The following is a 16,860-nucleotide window of genomic DNA, read 5'->3' on the forward strand; positions in this document are numbered from 1 at the left end:
ACCATATAATTTAATATTAGCTTCTTAAATAACTGAATAATCAAATTAATACAAATTTTAATGTGTAGGAAAGTTAATTTTTTTTGCTTTTTGGATCATGCCCGGCGATGCACAGGGGTTACTCCTGGCTCTGCACTCAGGAAATACCCCTGGTGGTGCTCAGGGGACAATATGGGATGCTGGGAATTGAACCCAGGTTGGCCATGTGCAAGGCAAATGCCGTACCTGCTTTGCTATTACTCCAGCTCCGGAAAGTTAAGTTTTTTAAAATAGCAATGTTGTAATTTGGGAGTGGGATAGAGTCACACCCAGCAGTGATCAGGGCTATTCTCAAGTTGATGCTCAGGTCACTGCTGGTAGTATTCTGGGAACCATGGAGTGTCAGGAAACAAATATGAACTCCTGCATACAAAGCATGTGCTCACTCCTTAAGCTATCTCTCAAAAAAACATACTTTTAAAGTAAACACAGGGACCAAAATGATAGTACAGCGTGGAGGGCATTTACCTTGCTCACAATCAACTGGCTTTCAATTCCCTGCATCCCATATGGTCTTGAGCACTGCCAGGAGTAATTCCCGAGTGCAGAGCCCAGAGTAATCCCTGGGCACCGCCAGGTGTGACCCAAAAATACAAGAAAACAAACAAAAAAAAGTGAGCACATAAATCAAACCCAACCTCCCCCACACACAAATATTTTAGTAAATATTTAGTAGATATAAATAATAGGATGATAAAATAATTTTCTCTTTTAAGTGGCAGTAAGTAATCTCTATATCAATTAACAACAATGACTGGATTGGTAGCTTCATGAAGAACAGGGTTTTTCTAAGGTGGTTTGCTGTGAAAAACTGATGCAGACTTTTCAAATTAGAAGAGGAAGTTTTCAGTATCAGGGCATCAGGGGACTGTTTCCATGTATCTGAAGGAAACTAAACATTTGGGTGAAAAATTTAAAATTCAGAGGCCAGAGAAACTGAGATGCTTTTTCCTTGCAACTACTGAAGAGGTTCAAATTCCCAGCACTGAATATGAGCCAGGAGTGAGCCCTGAGCACAGAGGTAGGAGTTAATTCTGAGCACAACCAGATGTGTTCCCAAAACCAGTAAAATAAAAAAATAAATTTCAATAAAATTCAGTCTGTCATCAAAATGTTTACCACTCATATCAATCAGGGCATATCAGGTGTAGCATACCGAAGAAACCATTTTGAGCCTTTACAAACATATAGGTTATAAAAACACATTTTTTAAAAATTTTTATTAGTGAGACACCATGAGGTACAGTTGTAGACTTACAAATGTTTGTGCTTGGGTTTCAATTATACAATGATCGAGTACACATCCATCCGTCCACCAGTGCCCATTTTCCACCACCACTGATCCCCGTATCCCTTTGATCCCTCATTCCCCCGATCCCACCTTGCCCTCTGTGGCAGGGCATTCCCTTTTGTTCTCTCTCTCCTTTTGGGTACTGTGGTTTGATTGAGTGGCAGTCATGTTTGGTCTATAGTCTACTTTCAGCATGCATCTCCCATCCTGGGAGGATCCTCCCAACACCTTTATTTGGTGCTCCCTTCTCTATCTGAGCTGCCTTTTCCCCTAGTATGTGAGGCTGGCCTCCAAGCTATGGAGTGAACCTCCTGGTACTCATCTCAGCTATTCTTGGGTGTTAGTCTCCTATTTTGTTACTTTATGTTCCCCAGATGAAAGCAATCTTTCTATGTCTGCTCCTCTCTTTCTGACTCATTTCGCTTAGCATGATACTTTCCATGTAGTACCACTTGTATGTAAATTTCATGACTTCATCATTTCTAACAGCTACATAATACTCCATTGTGTAGATGTACCAAAGTTTCTTAAACCAGTCATCTGTTCTCGAGCACTCAGGTTTTTTCCAGATTCTGGCTATTGTAAACAGTGCTGCAATGAACAAAGACGTGCAGATGTCACTTTGACTATACTTTTTTGCCTCTCTGGGATATATTCCCAGAAGTGGTATTGCTGGGTCAATTGGGAGCTCAATTTCTAATTTTTGAGAATCGTCCATACTGTTTTCCAAAAGGGCTGAACCAGTTGGCATTCCCACCAAGGAATGAAGTGAAGGAGGGTCTTTTTCTCACCACATCCGCGCCAACACTGGTTTCTTTCGTTCTTTTGGATGTGGGCCAGTCTCTGTGGTGTGAGATGATATCTCATTGTTGTTTTGATCTGCATCTCTCTGATTATTAATGATGTAGAGCATTTTCTGATGTGCCTTTTTGCCATTTGGATTTCTTCGTTGAAAAAGTTTCTGTTCATTTTGTTGCCCATTTTTGATGGGATTGGATGTTTTCTTCTTGTGGAGTTCAACCAGTACTTTGTATATCCTTGATGTCAACCCCTTCTCAGATGGGTATTGGGCAAATATCCTTTCCCATTCTGTACACTGTCTTTGTATTTTAGTCACTGTATCTTTTGAGGTGCAGAAGCTTCTTAGTTTAAGATAGTCCCATTTGTCTATCTCTGTTTTCACTTGTTTGGCCAGTGGTATGACATCTTTGAAGATAACATTAGCTTCAATGTCATAGAGGGTTTTGCCAACTTTGTCTTCAATGTGCCTTATGATTCCGGTCTGATGTTGAGGTCTTTAATCCATTTTGATCTTACTTTTTTACATGTTGTAGGCAATGAGATGAGCCCATTTTTTTCATGTAGTCATCCAGTTTTGCCAGCACAATTTGTTAAAGAGATTTTCCTTGCTCCACTTCACATTTCTTGCTCCCTTGTCAAAGATTAGATGATCATATGTCTGGGGGGAGATGTCAGTATATTCAACCCTGTTCCATTGGTCTGCAGCCCTGCCTTTGTTCCAGTGCCATGCTGTTTTAATTATAGTAGAGTTTGAAGTTAGTGAGGTTGATTCCTCCCATTTTCTTTTTCCCAAGAATTGCTTTAGCTATTCATGGGGGCTTATTGTTCCATATGAATTTCAGGAGTGTTTGCTCCATTTCTTTGAAGAATGTCATGGGTATCGTTATAGGAATCACATTGAATTTGTACAATAATTTGGGAATTGTCATTTTGACAATGTTAATTCTCCTGATCCATGAGCAGGAAATATCTTTCCATTTTCTTGTGTTCTCTTTTATTTCCTGAAGTAGTGTTTTGTAGTTTTCTTTGTACAGGTCCTTTACTTCCTTGGTTAAGCTGATTCCTAGGTACTTGATTTTCTAGGGTACAATTGTGAATGGGATTTTTTTTTCATGTCACTTTCTTCTCTTTCACTATTTGAGTATAGGAAAGCCATGGACTTCTGGGTATTGATTTTATAGCCTGAAACTTTACTATACAAGTCTATTATTTGTAGGAGTTTCTTGGTAGAGGTTTTAGGGTTCTCTAAGTATATCATCTGCAAATAGTGAGAGCTTGATTTCATCCTTTCCTACCTGAATTCCCTTAATATATTTTTCTTGCCTAACCACTATTGCAAGTACTCTTAGTACTATATTGAACAGCAGTGGAGAGAGTAAGCATCCTTGTCTCGTCCCTGATCTTAGAGGGAAGGCTCTCAGTTTTTCCCCATTGAGTATGATGCTAGCTGTAGGCTTGTGATAGATGTCTTTAACTATATTGTGGAAAGTCCCCCTCTATACCCATTTTGGCAAGGGTTTTCATCATAAACGGGTGCTGGATCTTGTAAAATGCTTTTTCTGCATCTCTTGATATGATCATATGGTTTTCATCTTTTCTTTTGTTGATATGATGGATTATGTTGATTGATTTCCGAATGTTAAACCATCCTTGCATCCCCAGGATGAATCACACTTGGTTGTGGTGTATGATCTTTTTGATGAGTTGTTGGATTCTATTTGCCAGCAGTTTGTTGAGGATCTTTGTGTCTGTGTTTACCAGGGTTATCGGCCTGTAATTCTCTTTCTTTGTGGTATCTCTGTCTGCTTTTGGTATCAAGGTGATATTTGCTTCATAGAAACTGTTCAGAAGTGTTTTTGATATTTCCATTTCATGGAAAAACTTAAAGAGTATTGACAGTAAGTCCTCTTTAAAGATTTGGAAGAATTCACTAGTGAATCCATCTGGGTCAGGACTTTTGTGCTTGGGGAGACTTTTTAATACCGTTTCAATTTCTTTGATGGTGACAGGTATGTTCAGGTATTCCAGGTCTTCTTGGTTCAGCCTTGGGAGGCTATAGGAATCTAGGAATTTATCCAGTTCTTGAGGTTTTCGAAAAACACATGTTTTATGTATATATTTATTATATTTTCAGATATAATTATATATGTTATAATAATTATAGAAGTATATAAGTATATTGAACCTTTACAAAATGAGAAAAACTGATCAACCGTATAACTGATCTCCACTCCTAATCTTCCAAATATAAAACACAAATTATTATGTCTATGCTTTTTCCTCATGCATATATCAATTGTTGCAGCAAAACAAAGTTGTTTCTGGCAGCTCATGCTGGTGTTCCAAATTGTTATTATTCATTTTTAGTATTAATTTTACCAACTGTAAAAAATAATTCTGGAGGGCCAGAGTGATAATACAGCAGGTAGGATGTTGACTTACATGCATCTGACCCAGATTCTAGCCCTGGTGGCCCATATGGTTTCCAGAGCACCACTAATAGTGATCCCTGAGTGCAGAGCCAGGAGTAAGCCCTGAGCACAGCCAGGTGTGACCATAAATAAATAAATAAATAAATAAAACTAATGTTGGGGTCATAGAGATAGTACAAAAGGTAAGGACTTTGCCTCACGTGTAGTCTAGAACCACATATGATTCCCCAAGTACCAGCAGGAGTGGTTCCTGAGTACAGAACCAGGAATACTCCTTGAGTATAGCAGTAGGTGTAGCCAAAGGAATAAACCAAAAACAAACAAAAGCAAAAAGAATAGTTTTGAGGAGCAGAGAGATAGCACAATGATGAAAGTACATACCTTATATATGCCTAACCCAGAATCTCTGTCAGACACCAGGTAGGATCTCCTGAGCCCCATCAGGAGTGACCCCTGAGCACAGAGCCAGGAATAAGCCTTAAGTACTGCTTGGTATGATCCAATACCCCTTTCTCCCTCACCCCCCCCCAAAAAAAAAGAATTCTGATTTCACGATGGAGGGCTTTTATGGCATGAGATTTGGGGGCTTGATTTAGTTACTACTTATTTGGCAGTATATGTTCAATGACAAATAGAAAGCGGAAAATGAATGAATAAAAAAGTAGGAATTAGAGTACTCACACCATGTTTTTGGATTCAAGTTGTAAACTGTGTGTTTCAGTTTCATAAAAAATACCTCCTTAATTTATTTTTTTTAATTTAATCTCTCAACAAACTGCATGGTTTGGAGTATTTGCTGCATTTAACTGAAATACAGTAGCAATCAAGTGATTGAATTCTGGATTTTTCTAATTTAATGGAATTCCTTTGTATATATTGATTGGGGCTTTGTAAATTCAATTGTCGATACCACCTGGATAATTTTAAGTCTTTCCAAAGCTTAAAAAAATGTTTCCAACTTAGTTCAAGCAACATAAGAATTTCATCAATTGAAAACTAAGAAACATTTCTGTGGGATGTGTAAAACAAGAAGCTGACCAGCATTATTTTCTTTTTCTTAAATTCAGTATCATTATTGAGAGTTATTCTTGAACTTTATGAAAACCAGATTGAAGCACAAGCATGTTCACCATCGAATTGTGTTCAAGGAATTGAAACTGAAAATCATTCAAACTGGGAAAACACAACATTAAAAATAGTCCACATTCTTTATTTTACTTCAGCATATTGGAGACTGTTTCTGATAAGGAAGCCTTAGGCAATAGCAGATATGATTTTTTTTTAGAAATATATGATTAACTTACCAGCAAAAAGAGGTCATTTGTTTTTCAATCACATTTTTGGGGGGTGGGGTGAGATTGGTGAGGGTTGGGCCCGACCTGGAAATTTTCAAGTTTACTCTTGACCCTGTGCCCAGGATCACTCCTGGTGGTGTTTGGAGGATCATTTGTGATGCCAGGGAATTGAACGCAAGTAAGACATGTGTGAGGCAATTGTTTTAGCCACTGTGCTATCTCTGCAGCCTGGCATCATTTTGGTGGGGTCTAAGGGAGGGGCTTTGAGGAGAGGGGAGAGTTGAGTCACACCTGGCAGTGCTCAGGGGAGGTTCCTGGCTCTGTGCTCCAGAGTGAGCCACGTTGGTGCCGGGTGACCCTCTTCAGTACAGGGATCAAACCGGGTCAGCCACATGCAAGCCAGGCAACTTACCTCCTTTACTTTCAATCTCATTCTTCAGTAATTTCTTTAAGGTGTTGGTTTATTGGTTCAACAGCGTTTTTCCTTCCATTTTGCTTAGAAAGCTGGGTATGGAGCAATAGCACAGCAGGTGGGGGTTTGCCTTGCACGCAGCCAACCAGGATTCAATTCCTCTGCCCCTGTTGGAGAGCCCGGCAAGCTACTGAGAGCAAGGAAGAGCCTGGCAAGCTCCCCTTGGCATATTCTATATGCCAAAAACAGTAACAACAAGTCTCACAGTGGAGACGTTACTGGTGCTCGCTTGAGCAAATTGATGAGCAATGGGATGACAGTGCCACAGTGCTACCCAAAACATGCGATCAAATAGAGTCTGCCATTCAGAACCATTCAGAACAGTCCTACGTTTATCTGGCCCAGGCTGCCTTTCCAGCACATTTGCTACCACCTGTCTCTTCTGAAATACAGTTACCTTCCCAGCCAAACCAAATTGTAATCATGAGTTATCTACCAGTAACTGTTTTGTTCTTTCTTTACATTATGCACTGAGAAACACGTTTCTTTTCCTCTCCACTTGCTGAATGCTCCACATAGACCCAAGTTGCTCCTTTTGCTTTCATAAGATCTGCATAATAATTCCCCACTTCTTTCCTCAGCATACTAAAACAGATTTTCCCATTGCTGTACATCTCTCTCTTTCTCTCTTTCTCTCTTCTCTCTCTTTTTCTTTCTCTCTCAGAATTTAGTGCTATGCCATACATTCATAGCTAGGTTTGTCATATAAGTGTGAAAGTTGTGCCCTGACAAGGTTGTTACGTTCAAGGGACAAATGGGAACAATGAGCCATCTTACCCTTCACTTGCCATAGTCATCCTGTCACGTCACTATGTCTATGCAGAAACACCTTCTTCATACAAAGGTACTGTATGAATGCACAGCAGCCCAGTCCATTTGCTTACTTGATTTTTCATTTTCTTTACCAGGGCACGTTTCTTGAAGGAAATGACTATCTTTGTATTCTATTGTGTCTGGTACATGCCTTTCTTATACTGAAGAGTGTTCATTAGATTTAATTGAAGGGATGTAATACATTTGTTAAAAATAATTATCGTACTTATATATTCAAACATGGAGAGCACCAGGGAATCAAAATGGACTTCTTAGCAGATGTGTCCTAGCCAACTTGTTTCATGTTAGATATAACATGGCTATGACTCTGCTAAGCAGCTTCCTTTAAAAGGTAGTGCCTTTGTGGAATTTGAGAAACCAAATGTATTATTCTATGACAGACCATAGCAGAACTGGACTGAAGTACATTTCTGTTTGTTAAGACAGGCAAAGAATAAAATTAAGAATTGTTTGAAGTGGGCAGGATTAAGGTCAGGATAATGCCCACAGGGGATGAGGAAACTGGGAGAGGAACCAGTTGAATCAGTCTGAGGTCAGTATGTTTCCTAGAAGTCATTAAGCCAAAAAAGAAAGAAAAGCACACATCTCAAAGCCTCACCAACACTACCCATAATATGACTTTTATATTGCCTATGCCCTCAAAGAAGTACTTTGCCAAAGGCTTCATGGAGAATTAACATAAGTTCTGATGCAATTTTATTGATAAATGGTAAATGTCTATAAGCTAAGTTTTGCAGACCACAAAACAATGCTGCACATAAGTTTTATGCCTATTTGATGACATGGCTAAGCCCTCAAATTTCAAGTTCCATGAGATAACTACGGTTCAGCCTCTTCTGGGAAATTTTTGTGCCCGGCACTTAAAAAATCCAACTAAAAATTGCTTTCTTTTTTCACGTTGTTTTGTGTATGTGATGAACCATTTTCTCTTCAGGAAGAAACAAACCTCCCATCATTTCATAGCACACCTCTCTTATCTTTTCCCTCACAGTCCTCTGTGATGTCAGTCTGCTTTGCTCGTTTCCATCCCAACCTGGTCGTTGGTGGGACTTATTCAGGCCAAATTGTCTTGTGGGACAATCGCAGTCATCGAAGGACACCAGTGCAGCGGACACCACTGTCAGCCGCTGCACACACGGTAAGCTTCTGTCACATGTCTGTGGTCACTCAACCCTTAAATGGGGGATAATTCAACTGAAAATTTATGTTGTATACATGTTGTTAGTTGCTCCTAGTTAGAAGCATTTAATTTATAGTGATTTGGTCCTGACTGGATTAAATAAAGCTGGGTGAAAAGAAGATGAGGAGAGCACTGCATTTGGGACATCTTTATAATCTACAAATCGAAGCACACAGAAAGGGTCCCGAGGGGGGCTGGAGTGATAGCACAGCAGGTACGACATTTGCCTCGCACACGGCCAACCCAGGTTCAATTCCCAGCATCCCATGTGTCCCCCGAGCACCGCTAGGAGTAATTCCTGAGTGCAGAGCCAGAAGCAACCCCTGTGCATCACCCAGTGTGACCCAGAAAGCAAAACAAAAAAAAAAAGAAAAAAGAAAGTGTCCCTAGGGACATCCCAGGGATCACTTTTGAGGATAGATTAAAACTTCACAAAAGAACAGAGAGAAATGTTGAAAAAGGCATCTGTGAAACCATTTTTCTAAAGAAATACTTGGCATTTTCATCATAAGGTGAAGACTCCCATTTGCAGATAGACCATGAAGAGTAAGCATTTTATATCTAGAGATGGTATAGAGGACTATTGCCTTGCCAACAGACCTTTTTGATTTATGACTGAATAAGTGCTAGGACTTTAAATTCCAAAGTGTGTGGTGCATGTCTCAATGGTAAAGTCTACAGTGACAATATAATCCCTAGGGTTAAAAGTCAACATCTCAAAACCATTACCCATAATTTAGTAGAAGAGGTTCAGAACAGTGTTCCTAAGACAACTACTCTGTCATTTCCTTTAAGAGAATGACAGGTGTGTTTAGCAATTGTTACAAGGCATGAGAAGACAGGCATGTCTCCATCAATCCTTGCTACCTTGACATGCAGGGTAACTGATGTTTTTCCTCTGAAATGCTCAAAGTGTGCCCAAGGATACAGCCCTACCATTGTTTCCATTTCCTTAATGTGGTTACCTCATTTGTTGAATCTTATGGTCTCAATATAATTTTGACGTTTAAAAAAAATGGCTAGGTACTTTAGTTAAGACCGGGAAGAAGAAAATTCTTCCTCTGTCATAAGATTGACAATGCAAAATGACACAGAGCAAGTCAGCTTTAATTCTGATTGACTTAGACCCAAGACACAGACAGGTGAAACTAGTTCTTGGAATCTTGGAAAATTGCTCTTGCCTACCCTATTTCTCCAAAGTAATAATAGAAAATTGTGACCCAAGAGAAGATGGGCTCGTGCAGGTGTTTGTTCAAGTAGCACGAAACCATTTTGTGACTCTCAGTGGGTTACTGGTACGTTTGTAAGTATATCTTCAGAATTTTCAATATATATATATTATATCCAAATTCTATAACACTCAGCAATAATATTTTGGAAAAATATGAATCCTAGAGCCCTTTCAAAGAATGTCTTTCTTTGTCAAGTAACTTTAGATGTAATCACATTACTTAAAATGCTGTTCTTATCAAATAGAGTAATATTATTCCCACCAGAAAATAAAACAGTGTTTTCCTCTTTTACTGTGTTCTGTTGAATTAGTAGCTAGAAAGTTCATACATGGTTAATAATGCAACTGTCTTTTAACTTCATTAATGCCTGGTTGATTGCTGCCAGGATTTAAAAAGAAAAGGAGGTCCACCACAGATTACTTACTAATTTCCTTTCACACCCACCACACATATGCATTTGAGACGACAGGAAATCCTAATTAAAACAAAATGTTTCTGCCACACAGTAAGTTTATTCCTAAAATAAATAAAAAACAATCTGGTATCTATACTGGAAAAATGAGCTGCACCGTTGATTTTTTTCTCTCCATTGAGTAGAGTGGTATATGTCTGCATATGCATAAGAGCAGGCAGGCCCACGTGTCTGCTTCTGTTCGGGGTTTTGTTTTTTTTTTTGTTGTTTTTGTTTTTTTTACATCTCTCTCTTTTCTTTTAAACTGAGTTTTGTTACTCATGAAAGCAGAGACCAGAAGTACTGATGAAAGCCAGGAAAGAGGTACCACACACAGACCTTCTCTAGGTAGGCGTTTGGTTCTGTACATTCTCCCAGAAGTCTCTCCGTTCTCCACCCTAACCTAAGTAGTCCACTTCCATTAAGGTTTGGGTGATTTGTATTGGTGCTTTATGGTTAACAAACAAACTCCACTGGGCTCCTGCTGAAAAACAATAAGTGGACTGTAGGTTCTTAACAGGTTCTGGACCTTGTTTCTCCATTCTCCCATGTCAGTAAGTCTCCTACTTTTAGGCAAAATTTTGTTCCCTCTACTTTTCCACTTGACTTTCATGCAAAACTTTGCATGCGGTATGACTCAGGTCTTAAATTTCATAGTACAATACTGTGAGTTCCATATATACCAGAGACTTGGGAAAGAGCATTGTCTATGGATCCACAATCCATCAGTGATCTTAATTCATTTGAAAGTTTCTGTAAAAACATGGTGTGAACAAAACAGAAACTTAGACGATTATCCATCTATCTGAGTGAGAGATAACATTTGCCAAAAATGCAAATGTAATTTTAGGATGCCTTAATATAGGCAGTTGCTTTTTTTTTAATCATGGAAGAGGTAAGAATTCATTGCCCTCTGATTTCTATGTTCTTCTAGTCAGAATACAGATAAGACAGTTATATCTGATTCTCAGAATTTGACTGTAAGTGCAACTCATACAATATATAGCATACCAGCTAGAGCAATGGAACGGCACATAAGGCAATTGATTTGCATGCAGTCAATCTGGGTTCAATCCCCAGCACCACATGTGGTTCCATGAACCCAACCAGGAGTGATCTCTGAACACAGAGCCAGGAATAATCCCTGAGCACTGCTGGGTGTGGCCAAAAAAAAAAACCCAACCAACCTAACAAAATACAGCATATCAAGTTGAAAAAGGAACTGAAATCCAGAAGAAAATAGTGATAGTCTGAATAAGACATGACTTTGGGTGGGTGTCACAACAACAACAATCTCCAAATAGTCAAAAGCATTTTGTAATATTTTGATTTATCTCTGTCTTGTCAGATGACACTGATTTGAAAGTATCTCCATGAGCTTCTTTTATCCTCTTACATGGAAGGAAGAACTCACTAGGAATTAATGCTTAAATGGTTCTCTGTTTAAAAAAGGTGTTTAAGCCAGTTTTGGAATGCTTCTTGGTAGAAGAAGATGAGAATCTGTACTAGATGATTATTACGGTTCCTTCTGACCAGTAGTTTATATGATAATTAATAGTTTGGGAATCATCCTTTCTATTATATCAACTTTCCTATATTATAGATTGCTTCATTGTAGTTGTGGCTAGTATTATGGACAGTATCTCATCAAGAGTAAGACTTTGACTGTCAGCTATTTGCACAGAGAAGCATCAAGTAAGTTGTGGTTTGGCTACGGGTGGCTAAGCTGCCTGAAATCTAACCCAAATTACTGCTAGGTTCTGCTTATGCTAACCTTCCATTTAGTATTTTATATGCAGCTGCAAATGATTTTAGCCTACCGTTTAGGATTCTACAGAGTGGGATAACCAACTACAGTTATAAGAGAAGCTAAGTTAAAGCAACTACAATTCCTGGGATATAAAAATGACCTTTCTCAAGCTCCTAGTCAAATCTAAATATCCATGCTACCTCAAGCGGTATTTTGGAAAAATAAGCTTATCATTATCCTAGATTTTTGCAGTAGCATACAAGAACCTAATGTTATCTCACTAGCTGAATTGTGCCAGTAATTTTCTTTTTTTTTTTTTTTTTTTGTTTTTTGGGTTTTTGTGTGTGTGTGTGTGTGCCAGTAATTCTTATCATCATTTTCTCTCTCTTAAAGAGATTGATGAATATTGTCACTGTCACTGTCCTCCTATTGTTCATCGATTTGCTTAAGTGGGCCCTGTAACATTGTGAGACTTGATACTGTGTTTGGCATATTGGATACGCCATGGGGAACTTTCCAGGCTTTGACGTGCAGGCGAGATACTCTCTGTAGCTTGCCGGACTCTCCGAGAGGAGCGGAGAAATGGAACTCGGGTCGGCCATGTTGGCTGCGTGCAAGGCAAACGCCCTACCTGCTGTGCGATGAATATTAGCCACTTTAAAAAAAATTGTTAACAAACATTTGGCATGGTAACTACAATGTATTAAACTTCAGATTTTTATTTATTCCAGTTCCAACTCCAACAATTATTCACTCCAAAAGTCAATAGTTCTACCCTTCGATAAATTTTTCCATCATTCACGGGGGTTTTCAAAGCCAAACTATGCAGTAGATAGTCACTCAAGCAATCCAGATCCACCTTCCTGTACTGCTTCAGCCCCATCAATCCTCATTCACTCTCACTTCCTTTAACTCTGCTGCACTGAACTGACTGAGCAAGGTGATGCTTTGTTCTACTCTACGGTTTCTGCCCATACTTTTAGAAGGAAATTGGGTTCAAATAAAAAGTGGCAAATGGCCTGAGGCTTGTATTATTGTGGGATAATGTCACTCTTTAATCCTTGTTTCTTTCAGGATAATTTGTTTGACACTCAAATGTAAGCATTTCCTCTTAGGTGAGAGTCTGATCTTCTATGTGTATGTGTTTGTAGCATCCTGTGTACTGTGTAAATGTTGTTGGGACCCAGAATGCTCACAACCTCATCACTGTATCCACTGATGGTAAAATGTGTTCTTGGAGTCTGGACATGCTCTCTACTCCACAGGTAGGTTTGTTTTTCCCTACCCTGAAAAGCATCCTGGTTAAAATAGAGCTGTCTAAAGGAACATAGTTTTTATATTCTACAGGAACTAAAATCAATGAATGCACTTAAAAGAGGGGAGCCTACTATCAGCAGCCTCCCCTTGAAGCCAAAACCCATTTCCTTTACCAAAAATCATGTAATTATTGTAAAACTGATCTAAGGTCAGTTTTCAATGAAAAGGAAAGGATCCATTTTAAAGCATGGTATTTCTGAAGGTTACCTGTGGTATGAATTGTGTTTACCCAGCAGAATTGTTGGAGCTCAGCAAAGCAATAGGTACTTGCTTTGAAAAAAAAAATACCCCAACAAAATAGAATTCAAACCTTTGCTTATTTCTGTAGCCTAGACACTGAATCTATGTATGACAACTTAGTCAAACTATCTGTTTTGCCTTTGGAATATTTGTTATTATAATCCCTGGCATTTCTTGCTCAATAAATAACAAATAGAAAATTTAAAATATTAATAATTCCAACATGTCTAAGCCACTGCTGAATATAGTAATGGGAGCCAAACAAAGGAGCAAAAGTAGGATCATGGAGGTAGAATAGACATGTCATATACCTCCAGAATATTCATATATCTACATATGTATGTAAGGAGTGCGTAAATAAACATACACACTTCCCCACATTTCTTTGTAACTGTGAGGTGGGGGAGGGGGTCTTAGGGGGAGCGGGATAATATTTCATTACTTTCCAGCTAAAAAATAAAGTTTAGTCATAGACTTTACATAAAGTGTAAAAAAACAAAATTATAGAAGATAATTCTAAATTTTAACACTCCTATTCCATTTCCGAAATAATGACCCTAGAGTGTTTCTCACATAATTTAGAAGGCACTGAAGTTTCAAGATATACAACAAATGTGGAAACCATAAATAGCCTCCTGTAACTCTCCACAAATACAGAGGGAGAGAATACTAAGACTGAATCCACTGTTTTTTCTTTTTAATTATTTGGAGGTGATTTGGAAAATAGACAGAACTGACAAGGTCCATACAAATTACCTTTCTCTATTTTTGCTGATTTTTTTTTAACATTGTACAAGTTGGCGGCTGTCTGTGGGCATTTTACGGTTTTCTCTCAAAATTTTCAGTAAAGAGCTGTTCTGGCTTTTTTTTTAGCATGGAGATTACAAACAGATATAAAAGCAAACCCTCTATTTGGAAATTTTTAATTGCCCATTTTGCTGATTAAACGTGTATTTGTTTAGGCTAAAACCAGTCATACAGGGGTTACAAGCCCGACGTTCTTTATTTCAGCATGCCCACAGATTCCTGTCCCTTCTGAAAAATTGTGAGTTTCATTATGTGGCTTCCCTGTGGTGGCAGAGAGGGATAGGAGCATTGAAAAAAGTTGCCTTGGTCATTCTGATTCTCCCAGGTGGTCGACCAAGAGTATATACCTTCCCTGTAGCTCACTTTAGCCATAGAGAAGACCACCGGGTCTTCTCATTTTCTGAACTGAAATGTCATGGCATCCCATTCACAGCTGTACTTGCTGTGTGTGACTCTCATGTACTGTGAGCAAATCATGCGAGATTATGTGTTCTGTCCTCCCTGGACTGTCAGCATGCACTGCAGATTCAGACACCTTAGTAGAAATGACCTGTTTTACGTGCTTGCATAAAGGGACAGAATTCTTAAGCAACTATAATTATTTGCTCTCCCAAAATAATTTTTTAATTTACTTCAAGTTCACAAAGTAGACTATTTGATACAAACTATCAGAAGTATTCAAAGATATGAATTATATTGAATTGCTTTTCACTGTCACAAAACCAAATTCAAATATGGAATACCTTTTAAAATATTTAACTCCGAATTTTTTAATCACTTAGATAAAATAAAGACTTTCTGTTACTGTCATAAGACTTATTTTAACACTGCTCTCTGCAGGCTTGCAGTGTATACATTCAGTAGCTAGGGCCCTTCCTGAAATCTAGCCCCAGTCAAAATCTGGGGTATTTTTGACCTGAGTGTCAGCTTTCTGGTTTTAGTTCATGGAAGACACACACTCCTGCTTTGAGAAGTGTGCTTAGTACATCTGATATTAATACATGTGTATTCTCATGAACAATTGATTTTGAAAATGTTTGTAAATATAAGGGTATTGTGTGTTTTATTAAGGCCTGGGGCTGACAAGTGTAACCATTACAGTATTATCTTTAGTTTCTGCACCATTAGTTCCAAAATTCTCACCTGTCATCTCTGCCTGACTTAAGAAGCAGCAACACACTCTGATGAAATCCAGCCGGCCTGAAACCAGAGATACACAGAAGCATGAATGTCAGGGCAGTAAAGCGTGGTTTCTGGCACAGCCGGGGTCTTTTGTAACGCTGTGTGAAAAGCAAACAGATGATTTAGCCAAATGATTTTTCCATGCTATCTTTGGCATGGCAAGGAATTGACAGGGAATGTAACCACCCCCTGTTTTGGTAGGAGAGCATGGAGCTGGTATACAATAAGTCCAAACCTGTGGCTGTTACCGGAATGGCTTTCCCGACAGGAGACGTCAATAACTTCGTGGTTGGCAGTGAGGAGGGTATAGTCTACACGGCCTGTCGTCATGGAAGGTGATTTTTTGTTTCCTTGCAAATGACATGTTCCCCATTTCCCAAAGTCTGTTACTGCATTCTAGATTGTAACCACCTTGCATTATGAGGGAGGCATTTCTGAAGAGATGAAGCACAACTCCCATTCCTCTTTATCTCTGAGTGTGTGGTATTTTCTGTGGTCCTCAGCCATTTCTGAGTCTTTGATGGTTCACACTGCCTTGACTAAAAGTTCATGGCATATACTTGTGACCCTTGACTACCTGCTTTTTTCCATTCTCAGCCTGTAGGCTCTAGTGACACCTCCTTCAGGGAAAACAGTCCCCTCACATTACTTATCCCAACATACCATTAGGAGTTTGTACTTTCAATTTCTTCTGTTGTGTCTGGCATTTCTCTTCTTGGCTCAGTGAAGGGAACCTAACCCCTCAAGCTCTAGCACAGAATGTATGCCACAGCAAAGCCTCTGCTCTTTCTCTTGAAGGGGAAAAAACAAAGCTATCCCTCCTGTATGGTTCCACTGTTTCTATTCCTTTATCATTCATTCTTTCAGGAATACCAAGCAGCTTCCAAGTGTCAGTATACCAGGCACCATTACATCATAAGGAGGCAGAAGGACAGACTTTGAGGTCTGTCCTATTCTGGCTAACGGGAGAAGGCAATAAACTAACAAGTTATTTTATGATATGATTTATTATAACAATTCCCATGAAGTTTAAAAAGGAGGTAGGACTACATGTCAGATTTTTTTCATTTATATGTTTTCATTATCAGTTTCTTCTTATGCAGACTGTCAGGTTTGCTAATTTGTGTTTCTAAAATAGTAATACATTTTATCTCAATGATTCAGTTGTTTACTAATTTCTCCTACTAAATCTATTCCATTTCATTGCCTGTTCTCTTTCTGTTTCCTGGCACCAGAAGGTGTTCAGCTAAACATCAAATCAGCAGTAAAGAGATGACAATACCAAGTAACAAAGTTTTAGGTACTATACCCAGTAAGAAATGCTGGAATGACATACAAAAGCCATGCTGCAGTTGAAGAAAACTATAGATGCTACTGGAAAACAAAGCTTTCTGAATAAAACAGAATTGATCATTTAGACCAAATTGTAAAAATTCACACTAAACTGAAGCAAGCAAGCAACTTCACATCTTTTGAAAGGTTTACTAAGTTCACTTTGGTGCTTAATTTCCCTTTCATTTCAGTACAACTAGTTCCA

At 38.7% G+C, this 16,860-nt stretch overlaps 1 protein-coding gene across 2 annotated transcripts in view; it reads left to right on the plus strand.

Moving 5' to 3' along the window:
• The window catches only part of DYNC1I1 (dynein cytoplasmic 1 intermediate chain 1), a 378,224-nt gene that overhangs the window by 295,500 nt on the left and 65,864 nt on the right, over positions 1-16,860 (plus strand). For both annotated transcript variants that reach the window (XM_056118121.1, XM_056118122.1), the window contains 3 exons: positions 8,156-8,302; positions 12,929-13,042; positions 15,525-15,658. In XM_056118121.1, coding sequence (XP_055974096.1) covers positions 8,156-8,302; positions 12,929-13,042; positions 15,525-15,658 — 395 coding nt within the window. The remainder of the gene's footprint in view (positions 1-8,155; positions 8,303-12,928; positions 13,043-15,524; positions 15,659-16,860) is intronic.

The sequence above is a fragment of the Sorex fumeus genome, unplaced genomic scaffold (genome assembly GCF_029834395.1).
Source record: "Sorex fumeus unplaced genomic scaffold, SorFum_2.1 ptg000037l, whole genome shotgun sequence".
In the NCBI taxonomy this organism is placed as follows: Eukaryota; Metazoa; Chordata; class Mammalia; order Eulipotyphla; family Soricidae; genus Sorex; species Sorex fumeus.